General features: G+C 45.3%; 1 protein-coding gene across 5 annotated transcripts in view; it reads left to right on the top strand.

The window, feature by feature from the left end:
• The window catches only part of pcloa (piccolo presynaptic cytomatrix protein a), a 543,385-nt gene that overhangs the window by 419,915 nt on the left and 106,672 nt on the right, over nucleotides 1-16,798 (top strand). For all 5 annotated transcript variants that reach the window (XM_038811991.1, XM_038811990.1, XM_038811988.1 and 2 more), the window contains 3 exons: nucleotides 2,517-2,588; nucleotides 6,860-7,040; nucleotides 13,730-13,924. In XM_038811991.1, coding sequence (XP_038667919.1) covers nucleotides 2,517-2,588; nucleotides 6,860-7,040; nucleotides 13,730-13,924 — 448 coding nt within the window. The remainder of the gene's footprint in view (nucleotides 1-2,516; nucleotides 2,589-6,859; nucleotides 7,041-13,729; nucleotides 13,925-16,798) is intronic.

Here is a 16,798-nt window from a genome sequence, read left to right on the forward strand (position 1 = left end):
CTCGTGTAGGAAAACACAAAATGATCCATTTTGGCAGGAAGAATAAAAACTAAACTTATTATCTAAATGGTGAGAGATTGCAGAGCTCAGAGATGCAGAGGGATCTGAGTGTCTGCAGACATGCAACATTTCTTTCGCTTCTGCAGGAAGTAGAGGCGTTGACTGTTGCATCAATGTGAGTGGACCAGGACAGACTGTTGGTGATGGTGACCCCCAGGAACTTAAAGCTAGCGACCATCTCCACTTTGGAGCCATTGCTGTAGACGGGAGTGTGTGTCGTGCTGCGCTTCCTGAAGTCGATGATCAGTTCCTTGGATCTTTCCAACATTTAGAGAGAGGTTGTTTTCGGTACACTATGCAACCAAGTGATTTATCTCCCTCCTGTCGTCTGATTCGTCGTTGTTTGAGATGCAGCCCACCATAGTCGTACCATCTGCAAACTTATAGATTGAGTTGGAGTTCAATGTTGCCACACAGTCATGGGTGTTTAGGAACACATTGTAAGACTGAGCACACATCCTTGCGGGGCCCCGGTGTTGAGGACTATTGTGGAGGAGGTGCTGTTGCCTATCCTGACAGATTGCGGTCTGTTGGTGAGGAAGTCGAGGATCCAGCTGCACAGGGAGGGGTCAAGTCCAAGTGGCATAATGGTTAGCACTGCTGCCTCGCAGCTCCAGGGTCCCAGGTTCAATTCCAGCCTCAGGTGACTGTCTGTGCGGAGTCTGCACTTTCTCCCTGTGTCTGCGTGGGTTTCCTCCGGGTGCTCTGGTTTCCTGCCACAGTCCAAAGATGTGCAGGTTCAGTGGATTGGCCATGATAAATTGCTGCAAAAGGTTAGGTCGGGTGATTGGCTGGAGGCATGGACTTAAGTAGGGTGTTCTTTCCAAGAGCCGGTGCAGACTTGATGGGCTGAATGGCTCATTCTGCACTGTAAATTCTATGATTCTATTCATTGTGAAAGGAATTGATTTCAAAGGTAGTGAGGTGATACTTCAGCTGTACAGAGCATTGGTGAGATCACATCTGGAGTATTGTGCACAGTATGAGTCTTCTAATTCACAAAAAGTTATAAATTGCATTGGATGCTGTTCTCAGAAGGTTTACTGGACTAATACAAATAATGGGTGTGTTGCCTTATGAGGAAAGGTTGGATTGAAACCCTTAAGAGCCTGAGAGAATATTGACAGGGTGGATGTGGAGAGAATATCTCCTCCTGCCGGAGACTCCAGAACTCGGGCTCAATGTTTACAAATAGGTGGTTGCTCAGTTAAGACAGTGATGAGGAGAAATGTTTTCTATTAGAGATTCATGCATCTTTACAATTCTCTTTTATCAAAATATTTTAAGGCAGAGTTAGATTCTTGATTGAGAAGGGGATGAAAGGTTATTGGGGGATCAACAGGAATGTGGGGTTGAAGTTACAATCAGATCCTCCATGATCTTATTGAATGGGGTAGCAGGATCGAGGGACCGAGTGGCCGCCTCCTGCTCCTAACCCCGAAGTTCATATGTTTAGCATTTGAGTCTCATACATCAGGGGCGGGATTCTGTGATCCTGAGGCAAAGTGCTGACGCCATCAGAAACGCCGTTGTGTTCTCGACGGCGTCAACACGGCCCCAGGATCAGCAATTCTGGCCCCTACAGGGGGCCAGCATGACGCTGCAGTGGTTCACGCCGTTCCAGCTGCTGATCCGGCCGTGGAATGGGCGCCAGGGGATATGCGCATGCGCAGTGGGTCCGGCACGAACCCATGCATGTGCAGTCCCACCGCTGCGATTTCCGCGCATGCGCGGTGTCTCCCGTCTCCGAGCCGGCCCTGACCCAACATGGCGCAGGAGTACAGAGGACGGCGCGGAAGAAATTAGGCTGGGTGACAGAGAGGCCGGTCCGCCGATCGGTGGGTCCCGATCGTGGGCCAGGCCACATCGGAGGCCCCCCCCTGGGGTTGGACACCCCTCCCCCCACCACAGGCCACCACTCGACTCTCCAACGCTGAGATCCCACTGGCTGAGAGCAGGTGTGGACGGCGCCAGCAGGACTCGCCGTTTCCACAACGGCTGCTCAGCCCATCCCGGCCCGAGAATTGGCGGGCCGGCCGCGTAGAGCTGCCCTCGACCGGCGCCGCGCCAACCACACTGGAGCCAATGGCACCGATTCTCCGCTCTGCGATTCACGCTGGTCGCGGAGATTCTCCGGCCCGGCCCCGGGCTGAGAGACACCCGCCCCAGGTGCTTTCACTCATTACAGACTCTCCAGTGATCCCTATTGGTTTAGGCAAGTACAATTATCAATGTCAATCCTACCTCTCTATCGTCTTAACCAGAGATAAGCACTAATCTCGTATTCACTCCCTCAATCCTACAATGCTTTCTCGTTCGGTATTAATTCTAAAGGTTGAAACTGTATATCGTTGCCCGAATAGCTGAGAGAGAGGAAATGTGCAGCACTGTGAAAATGATTGAAACTATAACAAGGTTATCGAATTGCAGTTGATGATATTTTGCTTTGATTGCAGCTCAAAAAGAAAACGCTGGAAGTTACAGTCTGGGACTATGATAGATTCTCCTCCAATGACTTTCTTGGTGAAGTGAGTACTCTGAACCTTGACCAATTAAATAATATTAAATCACTATGAATCAATTTTTGAAATTAAACCAGGGCAAAGAATTTGCTTACATTCAGCATTCTGCATTATTATTAAAGTTGTTGCTAAATATTATTATTCCCCAGGACGATATCCATAATTCTGGTCACATCTTGGTTTGTATGTTCAGACTTCAAAAGTGGCAGATAAACTTGAAGTAGTAAATAAAATAAAACATATAGGATCCCAGTTTTAATAAATAGCACAAAGAACAAACAAAAGTACAGCACAGGAACAGGCCTTTCGGCCTCCCAGCCTGTGCCAATCATGATGCCCCGAGCTAAAAATAAATCTTGTGCCTTTACTCAGTCCGTATCCCTCTATTTCCTCCCGATTCATGGACCCATCCAGATGCCTCTTAAATGTTGCTAATGTGCTGCTTCTACCACATCATCTGGCAGCGCGTTCCAGGCACCCACCACTCTGTGTGAAAAACTTACCCCGCACATCTCCCTTAAACTTTCCCCCTCTCACCTTGACGCTGTGCCCCCTGTGTAATTGACACTTCCACCCTTGGAAAAAGCATCTGACTATCCACCCTGTCTATGCCTCTCATAATTGTGTAGATCCCTGTCAGGTCTCCCCTCAGCCTCCATCTTTCTAGTGAAGTAAAGCCTAGTTTATTCAACCTCTTCTCATAACCAACACCCTTAAGACCAGGCAACCTGGTGAACCTTCTTGCACTTTCTCCAAAGCTTCCACGTCGTTCTGATAATGTGGTGACCAGAAATGCACACAATAGTCTACATACAGCCTAACCAATGATTTCCTAACTCCTGTACTCAATGCCCTGGCTGATGAAGGAAAGCATGCCATATGCCTTCTTAATCACCTTGACCACCTGTGTTGCCACTTTTAGGGAACTGTGAACCTGCATGCCTAGATCCCTCTGTATGTTAATATTCCTAAGGGTTCTGCTGTTTACACGATAATTAATTCCTAGATTTGATCCTCCAAAATTCATCACGTCGCATTTGATCAGATTAAACTCCATCTGCCATTTCTGTGCCCAAGTCTCCAATCTGTTGTATCCTCTGACAATCCTCAGCACTGTCAGCAACTCCGCCAATCTTCATGTTATCCGCAAACTTATTAATCAGACCACCCACTTTTTCCTCCAGATCATTTATATTACAAACAACAGCAGTGCCAGCACTGATCACTGCAGAACACCACCAGCTACAGATCTCTATTCAGAAAAATACCCTTCCATCACTACTTTCTGTCTTCTATAACCAAGCCAGTTCTGTATCCATCCAGCCAGCCCACCCTGAATCCCATGCGATTTTAGTTTTTGTATCAGTCTGTCATGTGGGACCTTGTTAAATGCCTTACTAAAGTCCATATAAACCACATCTACAGCCCTTCCTTCATCAATTTTCTTTGTCACCACTTCAGAAAACTCAATCAAATAAGGACCTTAAGGACAATAGCAAAAACCTAATTCTAAGGATTTCCAAATTATTGGACCAACTAAATTTAAAACGCAGTTTTAGATGCCGAGACTGGTACAGAAGGGCCAATCTTGGATGATGCCAGCAATGGGAGGCTTTGATCACGAGGAAACACCAGGAAAACGGAGGCATAAGACCATAAGACAAAGGAGCAGAATTAGGCCACTCGCCCATTGAGTCTGCTCCGCCATTCAATCATGGCTGATATTTTCTCATCCATATTCTCCTGCCTTCTCCCCATAACCCCTGATCCCCTTATTAATCAAGAACCTATCTATCTCTGTCTTAAAGACACTCATTATTTGACCTCCACAGCCTTCTGCGACAAAGATTTCCACAAATTCACCACCCTCTGGCTGAAGAAATTCCTCCACATCTCTGTTTTAAAAGATCCTCCCTTTCGTCTGAGGTTGTGCCCTCTCGTTCGAGTTTTTCCTACAAGTGGAAACATCCTGTCCATGTCCACTCTGTCCAGGCCTCGCAGTATCCTGTAAGTTTCAATAAAATCTCCCCTCATCCTTCTGAACTCCAACGAGTACAGACCCAGAGTCCTCAACCGTTCCTCATACGACAAGTTCTTCATTCCAGGGATCATTCTTGTGAACCTCCTCTGGACCCTTTCCAAGACCAGCACATCCTTCCTTAGATATGGGGCCCAAAACTGCTCACAATACTCCAAAAGGGGTCTGACAAGAGCGTTATACAGCCTCAGAAGTACATCCCTGGTCTTGTATTCTAGCCCTCTTGACATGATTGCTAACATTGAACAACATAGTAAGAAGTCTTACAACACCATGTTAAAGTCCAACATGTTTGTTTCAAACACTAGCTTTCGGAGCGCTGCTCCTTCCTCACCTTCAATTCCTGTATCAGCCTCCCCGAACAGGTGCTGGAATGTGGCGACTAGGGGCTTTTCACTGTAATTTCATTTGAAGCCTACTTGTGACAATTAGCGATTTTCATTTCATTTTTCATTTCATTTCAGTAAAGGTAGTCCAGCGGACAGACTATGGAGTCTATGTCCACACATTATTGAAGGTGGCAGGGCAGGTTGAGAAAGAGGTTAAAAAAATATGTGGATCCTGAGATTTGTTACAGGGGAATAGAGTCTGGCTTGAGTCACTGTCTGTGCGGAGTCTGCACGTTCTCCCCGTGTCTGCATGGGTTTCCTCTGGGTGCTCCGGTTTCCTCCCACAGTCCAAAGATGTACAGGTTAGGTGGATTGGCCATGATAAATTGTCCCTTAGTGTCCAAAAAGGTTAGGCGGGGTGACTGGGTTATGGGGATGGGATGGGCTTAAGTGGGGAGCTCTTTCCAAGGGCTGGTGTTGACTGGAAGGGCTGAATGGCCTCCTTCTGCGCTGTAAATTCTATGAAAGCAAGGAATTCCTGGTAAACCTGTATAAAAGAATGCTTTGGTTTCAAATGGAATATTGCGTCCAGTTCTGAACACCACACGTTAGGAAGGATGTGAACATATAGAGGGTGCAGAAAAGATTCTTGAGAATGTATCGGGATGAGGAACTTCAGTGAAATAGATTTGTTGGCGAAGCTATGGCTTCCTTCATTGGTGAAGAGAAGGTTGAGAGATTTGATGGAAGTATTCAAAATCATGAGGGTGGCAGAGTAGCACAGTGGTTAGCACAGCTGCCTCACAGCACCAGGGACCCGGGTTCAATTCTGACCTTGTGTGACTGTCTTGTTTTTTAAAATGTATTTTATTACAAACAGGTATCAAAACAGGTTACAATAAGGGCAGCACGGTGGCCTAGTGGTTAGCACAACCGCCTCACGGCGCTGAGGTCCCAGGTTCGATCCCGGCTCTGGGTCACTGTCCGTGTGGAGTTTGCACGTTCTCCCCGTGTCTGCGTGTGGTTTCGCCCCTACAACCCAAAAATGTGCAGAGTAGGTGGATTGGCCACGCTAAATTGCCCCTTAATTGGAAAAAATAATTGGGTAACCTAAATTTAAAAAAAAAAACAGGTTACAATACACAGGAAACGTACCCCGCAGCAATCAACTATACAGTCTGTACAAATGTTTCCCTCTTTCACCCCCCCCCCCCCCCCCGCACCCCCTCTGCGACCAACAGCTCCTCAAACACAGTCACAAACATCCCCCCTTGGGTGACTGCGTGGAGTTTGCACTTTCTCCATGTGTCTGCGTGGGTTTCCTCCAGGTGCTCCGGTTTCCTCCCACAGTCCAAAGATGTCCAGGTTAGGTGGGGTTACAGGTTACGGGATTAGCGTGAGGGTGTTGGTCTGGGTAGGTGCAGACCCAATAGGCCAAATGGCCTCCTTCTGCACTGTAGGGATTCTATGGTTCTATGGATAGAGTAGATCAGGAGAAACTGTTCCTGTCAACAGAGGAATAGAAACCAGAGGACGCAAATTTAATGTGAATGACATAAGGAGCAACAGCGACATAAGAGAATACAATTTTAGGCAGCAAGTTGTTTAGATCTGGAATAGAGTGTGGCAGATGTAAACTGAATTGTCTCTTTATCAAGAGAATTAATAATTATGTGAGGAGAACATATTTGTTGGGCCACAGAGTAAAGGCAAGGGACTGGGCCCAGAGAGCTGGCATGAATATGATGGATCAAATAGCCTCCTCCTGTGCTGTAAACATCCTATAATTCCACATTATCAGTGATAAAATTACTCTTTAATTACATAATTTATGTAATTATAATTAGTTATGGTGGACTTTGATTATAAATAAGTCTCATTTGAACTTTTGCTATCTTGTTATTTCTAAGGTGCTGATTGACTTGTCTAATACCTCACACTTTGATAACACACTGAGGTGGTATCTACTGAAGGACCAAGCGGAAAGTATCGACCAGGCAAAGCCCCATTCTGGACAAAGCAGTCAGCAGTCACCAAAACACTCCGTTATTAAGAGTCGGAGCCATGGTATCTTCCCAGATCCATCCAAGGGTATGCAACACTTATTTCTTGTTTCAATTGTGAGATCATAAATGTGAGCCAAAATAGTAAGTTTACTTTATAAATATAAGAGCCATTAAATAATAAAAAAGTTGATCAATTCTGGGAAGAGGAACTTCTGAAGGACTATAGAAACAATAGAGTAAAAGTCAAAGAGGAAAAAAATATTTAAAGTGAGACTACAAGCTGTTGGGTGTTGCTTGATCTTAACCAAGGTAGTGTGTGCTGAAGCCAGACCTGTGAACATCAGTTTTTCACTCTGAGAGAAGAGAGCCAGTGCGAGATTTCCCTGAAAATTACAAAATCGACAAGGATTATTGCCTTAAAAAGGCATTTTAGTTCTAAGTTTATTCAAGCCAATGTCTTGCAGGAAATGTTGCTAGAAGAGCAGTTAACTGCTGAAAGTTGTTCTCATATTTTAAAGTTATTTTCTTTTTTCTTTACTTGAATAAATGTTTACATTTAATATCATTACAAGTGGTCAGAGGGTTACTTATCTTAACTTCAGATACCTCCTCATAATATACAAATTACAAACCATTGTGGCAGCTTGTTTGAAATTTCCCTTTGGGATTTAGGCAGCCAGACACTTTATCATTTGCCATGCCCTAACATTTTGAAGTTTTTTTTATCAATTGACAGGATGTGGGCGTTGCTGGTTAGGCCAGCATTTATTGCCCATCCCTAGTTGTCTTTCAGAAGCTAGTGTTGAATTGCCTTCTTGAATCGTTGTAGTCCTTGAGTGTAGGTACATCCACTGTGCTGTTAGGGAAGGAGTTCCAGTATGTTGCCCCAGCGCCAGTGAAGGAATGGCAATATATTTCCAAGTCAGGATGGTGAGTGACTTGGAGGGGAACTTCCAGGTGGTGGGGTTCCCAGGTATCTGCAGCTCTTGTCCTTCTAGATGGGAGTGGTCGTGGGTTTGGAAGGTGCTGTCGAAGGAACCTTGGTAAGTTACTACAGTGAATCTTGTAGATGGTACACACAGCTGCCACTGTGCATCGGTGGTGGAGGGTTTGAATGTTTGTGGAAGGAGGAGCAATCAAGCGGGCTGCTTTGTCCTGGATGGTATCGAGCTTATTGAGTGTTATTGTAATTCCTTTTTTGTTGATACTTCTGGCTATCTCATGCATACGTATTTTATGCCATTGCACTGGAGAAGTTTTTCTCTTTCATTTATTGTCAAAAATAGTGAAGAGGATTACTAGCCAATGGAAGAAAATACATCCCTGTACAATGAGGTGCATCCTTATTCCAAAACTAAGAGAATACTTTGTAAATCCAGCATTCAGTAGGGAATTGAAAGAAGATCTGAAACAGAAAGAGTTAACTCCATGTTTAGAAATGTTTCCAGACTGAAGTGTATTTTCTTTTAGACAATATTTTATTGAAGCATTTGTAATTTTTGAAATGTATTATTACAATTACAAGATTCTGGGATGGTTTTTAGATTTTAGAATTCCTACAGTGTAGAAGGAGGCCATTCAGCCCATCGAGGCTGCACCAACCTTCCAAAGGAGCACCCTACCTAGGCCCACTACCCCACAACCCCGTCAAATCTGCACACCCTTGGTCACTAAGGGCAATTTATCATGGCCAATCCACCAAACCTGCACATCTTTGCACTGTGGGAGGAAACCGGAGCATCCGGAGGAAACCCACGCAGACACGGGGAGAATGTGCAGACTCCACACAGACAGTGACCCAAGCCGGGAATCGAACTTGGGTCCCTTGAGCTGTGAAGCAACAGTGCTAACCACTGTGAAAGCATGCCACTCTCAATTTGAGTAATTTGAGGAACCTGGTCAGCATGGTTATGACCAGCAAAGGAGTCATAAGACAAACTTCTGCTCGTATTACATTGTTGATGCTATCATATTTAATAATTCCATATTCTGTCAACTTTTCACAAAATAACCATATTATCTGATTTTGCTGAAATAAGAAATTTTCCCACTCCATTGAGTCCAACACTGTTGGCCCAGGTTAATGATCAGGTTAATAGTCATTCACCTGAGGAAGGAGCTGTGCTCCGAAAGCTAGTGATACAAAACAAACCTGTTGGACTTTAACCTGGTCTTGTCAGACTTCCTACTGTGCTCACCCCAGTCCAACGCCGGCATCTCCACATCAGGTTAATAATGGAAAAGGCCAAAAATTAGATTCACACTGGGACCACCATTTGCCATTCACCGATCCGTTCCCAATGGCAAGAACCAGATCTCACCCAAAAATGGTGAGAAACACATTAATCCGAATTTGGATTAATTTAAATCTCATTTGCGGGATTAAAGTCAAAATGCAGTGGCCTCTCAGGAGTGACCTGACTCCCCAGTGAGAAGTCAAATGAGCGTAGTTTAATACTCCTCCATAAAAACGGAAATCTGGTACAATGGCTACACAGGAGGAGTGAAGAGGGGAATCGCTGTCACCATTTATCATTATACAGCTCAAGGGAACTGGGATATTTGCCTCAGTGCCCTGGGGATGGTGATGTTCTTCAAGCGGGCTGGGGTTCTTCAGAGGGATGGAGGGAGTCACTTCTAATCTGATAGTGATGGGGGGGGGTGTAGCACAGTGGTTAGCACTGTTGCATCGCAGCGGCAGGATCCCGGGTTCAATTCCCGGCTTGGGTCACTGTCTGTGTGGAGTCTGCATGATCTCCGCATGTCTGCGCGTGGGTTTCCTCCGGGTGCTCTGGTTTCCATCGCAAGCCCCGAAAGATGTGGGGCGGAATTCTCCGAAATGGAGGCAAAGTGTCCGCGCCGTTGTGAACGCCGTTACGGGGCAGCAGGGTAGCATGGTGGTTAGCATAAATGCTTCACAGCTCCAGGGTCCCAGGTTCGATTCCCGGCTGGGTCACTGTCTGTGTGGAGTCTGCACGTCCTCCCCGTGTGTGCGTGGGTTTCCTCCGGGTGCTCCGGTTTCCTCCCACAGTCCAAAGATGTGCGGGTTAGGTGGATTGGCCATGCTAAATTGCCCGTAGTGTCCTAAAAAAAGTAAGGTTAGGGGGGGGGGGGTTGTTGGGTTACGGGTATAGGGTGGATACGTGGGTTTGAGTAGGGTGATCATTGCTCGGCACAACATTGAGGGCCGAAGGGCCTGTTCTGTGCTGTACTGTTCTATGTTCTATGATGGCGCGAAACAGGCACTACCAATTCTGGCCCGGCGTGAACCGCTACAGCCTCCCTTCCAGCGCCAGTTTAGCGTCACGCCAACCCGCGCATGCACAGTGGCACTGTGCCAACCCGCGCATGCACGGGGGATTTCCTCAACGCGCCGGCCTCTACGCAACATGGCGTGGGGGTTCAGGGGCCGGCCATGTAATAAAGAAGGGCCAGGACTGGAGCGGGCATCCCGCCGATTGGTGGGCCCCGATAACAGGCCAGACCCCATGGGAGGCCCCCCCACAGTGAAGGAGCCCCCCCCACAGGCCACACCCCTGACCCTGCGCGCAGAGTTCCCGCCGACTGCAAGCAGGTGTGGATGACGCCGGTGGGACTCTGCCATTTCCGCGTGGCCGCTCGGCCCATCAAGGCCAGAGAATCAGCGTCCCGGTCGCAGACAGCGGCCCACGATCGGTGCCGCTCCAAACGGCTGGTGTAAATGGCGCCGATTCTCCGCTCCTTGGAGAATCGCGTGCCGGCGTCAGGGTGACGTGGCACAGTTGCGGCGATTCTCCAGCCCAAAGCAGGGCTCGGAGAATCCCACCCATGCTGTTGGGTGAATTGGACATTTTGAATTCTCCCTCTGTGTGCCCGAACAGGCGCCAGAGTGTGGCGACTAGGGGCTTTTCACTGTAACTACATTGCAGTGTTAATGTAAGCCTACCTGTGACAATAAAGATTTCTTTTTAAATTATTAACAGGATGGGGTTCCACTCCCTGAATGTTCAGATCATGTGCGACCATCGCCTTCAGGATTATGTATAATAATATATTATACATAATAAAGGCCAGCAGCGATGGTTCAATTCCCGTACCAGCTGAGGTTATTCATGAAGGCTCCGCCTTCTCAACCTTGCCTGAGGTGTGTTGATCCTCAGATTAAATCACCACCAGTCAGCTCTCCCCCTCAAAGGGGAAAGCAGCTTCTGTGACTGCGGCGATTTACATAATCTCTAGATTCTCATAATATGAGGCTGCGTGCCATTGAGCTCTACCCCCGATCCAGTTCTACTCCTCAAAACACACACACATCACACTGCCACTTCCTCAACTACCCTCTTTCCCCCTTCAAAGATCGATGTTACATCATTCTCAGGGTGACGGGCCTGTGTCGGCACTGAGTATGCAGCGGACCTGGGTGTCCTTGTGTACCAGTCGCTGAAGGTAAGCATGCAGGTGCAGCAGGCGGTAAAGAAGGCTAATGGTATGTTGGCCTTCATTGCGAGAGGTTTCGAGTATAGAAGCAGGGATGTGTGGCTGCAATTGTACAGGGCCTTGGTGAGGCCACACCTGGAATATTGTGTGCAGTTTTGGTCCCCTTCTCTGGGGAAGGATGTTCTTGCTCTCGAGGGAGTGCAGTGAAGGTTTACCTGACTGATTCCAACGATGGCGGGACTGTCATATGAGGAGAGATTGATGAGGTTGGGATTGTTCTCGCTGGAGTTCAGACGAATGAGGGGGGATCTCAGAGAGACTTATAAAATTCTAACAGGACGAGACAGGGAAGATGTTACCAATGATGGGTGTGTCCAGAACCAGGGGTCACAGTCTGAGGATTCAGGGTAAATCATTTCGGACAGAGATAAGGAGACATTTCTTCACACAAAGAGTGGTGAGCCTGTGGAATTCATTGCCACAGGAAGTAGTTGATGCTAAAACTTTGAATCTATTCAAGAGGCGGCTGGATATAGCAGGTGGGGAGAATGGGATCAAAGGCTATGGGGAGAAAGCAAGATTAGGCTATTGAGTTGGATGATCAGCCATGATCGTGATGAATGGTGGAGCAGACTGGAAGGGCCAAAAGGCCTCCTCCTGCTCCTATATTCTATGTATCTATGACAGCGAGTCCCTATTCACGAGTGGAGAGCGATGATCTCGCTGTGAGGAAAGCTCTGGTGCTCCTCAGGTCATGGATTCTGACTCCTTTCAGCTGACAGCGCTCACACCCATCCTCATGACGGAGTCTGCATTGGGGGTTTTTGATTTTGGACCACTGGGGATTGAGCGGAGAGAACAGGGGGTGGGGGTGCGGGCAGGTCCACTGTGAAGATTACATTTATAGAGGCTTCATGTGTTTCAGGTTTGAAATGTTTTACTGGTGAGTATTTTAATGTGACGATTTCCATTGCCCCTAGCTAAAGATAGTGAAGCCCATTCAGTGCTCCTCACTCTTCTTGATCTTTTATGGTCTACTACTATGTCTAGATCAATACCCAGGATGCAGATCAGATGTAGAGGCAGCCTGCTGCCTTCTGAACCCTGTGGCCTTTGATACCCTTGATGGTCCTAAAGCTGGAGAATTTCAGCAGACATAATGGTGTGACACCCTGTTCTGACTGCTGCCCTTGAGATGTGTCAGTGTCAGGAGGAAGGGCATTCAGAAGAATTGGAGACCGCCTTAGCCTCCTTGGTGGAAGGCCTCAAAATGGACTCCAGCACTTCCTCCTCCATGAGGGTACCCGAGGGCCCTTCGGAACTCTATGAGACAGAGGGGCAGCTGGAGTCATCTGGCTCTGCCAGTCCTTGAGACTCCCATTGACTGCATCATGCTGCTGACGCCTTCAGCGATGCTCCTCAATGACTGGATCATGCTCTGCAGTGCCTTGACAATGTTCACCTGTGTCTGATACATGTTCCTCATCGACTGGGAAATGATGTCGAGGCCCTCGGTCATGGATGGCACAGACTAAACAACGTCTTAGACACCACTACTCATCGATCGGACATCGTGTTCCAGGTTTTCCACTGCGGTCACCACCTCAGCAGTATTGGCCTGGGTGCCACATAATTCCGGCACCATCTACTGTGCCTGAACGATTTGGGACTTCTTCAATCGGCTTTGCAGTCGCTGGAATGTTGCTGACTCCCCTTCCTGAATCTCACGGCTGAGGCCTACCATCTGCATCAGCTCTCACAGAACTTTGTCCAGAGGCTCAGCATCTTACTGAGACCCAGTTAAGTCCTGGGATCCAGCAGACCTCCGACTGCTGTCTTCCAATGGTCCAATGGTGCTTACTGTTTCTTGATTTTTGATTTGGCCAGTTTGAATTTCTTATGTCTAGTTTGCAAAATCTGCTTCAGCTGGATGAATCCTCAATCTGAATACCAAAATCTATTGGAATTAGAAATTTACATTTTTTTTGCATGTTGATGGCATTTCATAAATATCAGACTATTTATATAAGGGGCAGATCTGCTCCACCATCTTACTGCCCAGATAGTAAAGACATAAATCTATTCCATGGTGTCTATTTGAATTTAGTCAGGCTTGGGTCTGAAATCATAGGCTATGAATTTTATTGTAAAGAAGGTGGATGTACTGGAGAAGGGCCTACCACACAGATCACTTTGATATGTCCATTAGCCAATTGCAGAGTAACATTAACTATAGTTGCTGTCAAGGAAGAACTGTGTGAAGATTGGAATGCAGAAAATAAATCACGCAAACTAAATAACATGAATTATCTCAGTGCAACTGCTAACCATGCTCATCACCAATGTTTGTTTCTCCAGAGATGCACGTGCCCACAATTGAGAAATCCCAGAGCAGTCCTGTCAGCTCAAAATCATCTTCAGAAGGACATTTACGCTCTCATGGGCCATCACGAAGTCAAAGCAAAACCAGCGTCACTCAGACCCACCTAGAAGATGCTGGGGCCGCCATTGCTGCAGCAGAAGCGGCTGTACAGCAGCTCCGACTGCAGCCAAGTAAACGACGCAAATAACTTCCTCAGCATGGCAGCTTAACGTTCATCTGTTGCCTTTGTCTTAGCTCCCTTAACTTTCTGAATCTCAGTTACTCCTGTTTCCTTCAGTTCTCTCTTACTGTTTGCACCATCTGCTCACTGAATGTAGTCGTACCTCTTTGTGTAGTTATTTATATATCACTGATCACTTTCCTATAACTGTGACTTTTAATTTGGGATAAGGCAGTGAAACTGGCTGTTCCTGTACTGTTAGTCCCTTCACCAACACAATATTTGTGTCTATATGGATTTGAACAAAATACCTGATGGATGACATAATCTAAACATCAGTGTTTCATTGCTTTGTTAGTCACAAAGATCATTTATTAGTCAATCTTTTGATTATTGCACCTCTTAACAGCTTCATTTTAATAATTGTATTTTCTCCCTGCCCTTGAGTGTTTTCAGTCACATGCTAATCAGTTGACCTGCTACTAGACCATAGGGAGTGACATTGAGCAAACCATGAGGTGGCCAAGAACTGCTTATTATTCCGGCACTGATGTTGCTTGAACCTTGTTTCCTGACACTACAACCCAGAAGATCCTGTGCTGGCAATTGTACACAAATTCTATAATTCCATGGGATGGCTGCATGATAATAATTAAACACACTTTTAAATTATTTTTAAAGTTTATTTCATATAGATCAAACTCAGACAAGTACAAGCTATGCAGACATTTGAGCATTTGTTGTCTGTAATTGAAAGGTGAATGTGTTGACAGCACCGTAAAGATAAATCTTAATACAGGCAACAGTCCGTCTGACACAATACTTACAGCTTTGCATTTTGACTTAATTGGCTAATTCCATGAAATTGCGTCGTACCAAACAAAACAGACCTGCTTGATACATTTGGAGTGGTCTAATTGGTCTGTTCATAAAAGTACCTTCAACGTAATATCTTGTAATTCATCTGAACAGGAAATTACGAATCCTGAACCTTTCTCGTGTAATACTGTCTTTTTTCACTTAAAAAAATCTTTCATAAAACAAACCTCAACTGTTTTTATAGGCTGGATGTGATATGCATCTGATTTCTTAACTTGATTTTGGATATAAGCTATTCTATCACAACACAGAACTTCCACAGTTTTGGCTCCAGTGTAAAATCTGTTATTTCTGGAAGAGAAAAGCAATTGCCAACACTTGACATTTCTGGTAAAACTAAACAACTTGCACAATGACGTGCATTATCACTAAATATAGGATTAGCAAACCGTTCTGCAGTACCCTGTGACCAATGCAACGCAAGAATTATTATTAAACATTAACAGTGTGGATAACAACAACTTACATTTATCTGGCAGCATGAATGTAATAAAACATCCCAAATGCTTCACAGTAGTATTAGAAAGCAAGACCGAATACCAAGCCACATAGTGCAATACAGGGAGAGATGACCAAAAATTTGGCCAAAAAGGCATGTTTCATTGAGTCTCTTAAAGGAAAGTGAGTTGGAGCGATGAGAGGTGTGTGGGGGGAAAGGGGGGGGGGAGATTTCAGAGGCTATGTCCTGGGCAACGAAAAGCCTGGCAACAATGAAGGAGCAATTAAAAATCAGGGCGCACAAGAGAATGGAATTAGAGGAGTGCAGATAACTTGGAGGGTTATGTGGCTGGAGGAAGTTGCAGAGATAGGGAAGGATGAGACCATGGAGGGATTTGAAAACAAGGCGAGAATTTTAAAATCAAGATGTTGCTTATCTGAGAACCAATCATCAAGCAGAGACGTGATGACGAACAGGATTTTGTGAAAGGAAGGCAGAAATACATTAGGATAATCAAGTCCAGAGATAACAAATGGCACGGATATAGGGAGTGAACGTTGGAATTAGATTTTTAAATTTATTTTATGGAACGTGAACACTCTATTTCAGAGGCTATTTGAGAGTCACCACATGCCTGTAGATCCGGAGTCACATGTAGGTAAAGACATTGGTGAACTATTGGCTTTTACAATTGTTTCATCGCATTGTTAGACTTTTAATTCCAGATTTTTGTTGAATTCAAATTTCACCAGGTGTCATTGCAGGATTTCAAGTTATTATCATAACTCCAAATCTTGGTCTGGATCTCTGGATTATCATTCCAATGACAGTACCACTACATAACTGCCTGCCTTAGTGATGTTAATGAAGATACAGACCTCCACACTGTTAATCACATTTCCCAACAAAAAAACAAAGCTTAACAAATCATTGCATTAAAATATTTCATTATATCTCCATGATTATTTGTTCATCCAAAATCTTGTTTAGTGTGCTTCACTTTTACACCAAGAACATGTTAATGTATAAACTGAGAAACCATAATTGCATTCTAAAACAGACAGGCCGGTTGTACTGTTACCTATTATTACAGCCAATTGTACAATGAGATTCAAATGATGAGATTATGGATCCCTCTAGTCAAACATGATCCTTAACTATCCACAACATTAAATGATCTGCTTTTATTAAGCAGACTACATGTAGATTAGCATTGGATAATTAACCCATTACATGTACAGATAATCATTGATAAGAACTTCACTTCACAGGAGTAGGAAAGTGATGATTAGAATCCGCTCTTCATCATATGCATAATACACTTAATTACAGGACCTACAGACTGAGTTCAGATAAAAATAAGGCTTCATCCACCGGAATTTTTATTAATGTGTTTTGACTATATTATAGTTTACAACTCTGAATTCTGTCTGTCGGGTACTTGAGGTCAACTTTCCACATCACAGTATGTTTTGGCTAAGTTAAGTGTAATCAGGTCTTGGTAAAGGAACTGGCCAGTTTTTACTCCTTAATGTTTTGCATGATGTGTCTCTTTTTGGTGTTTAC

This window comes from Scyliorhinus canicula, chromosome 11 (genome assembly GCF_902713615.1).
Source record: "Scyliorhinus canicula chromosome 11, sScyCan1.1, whole genome shotgun sequence".
Classification (NCBI taxonomy): Eukaryota; Metazoa; Chordata; class Chondrichthyes; order Carcharhiniformes; family Scyliorhinidae; genus Scyliorhinus; species Scyliorhinus canicula.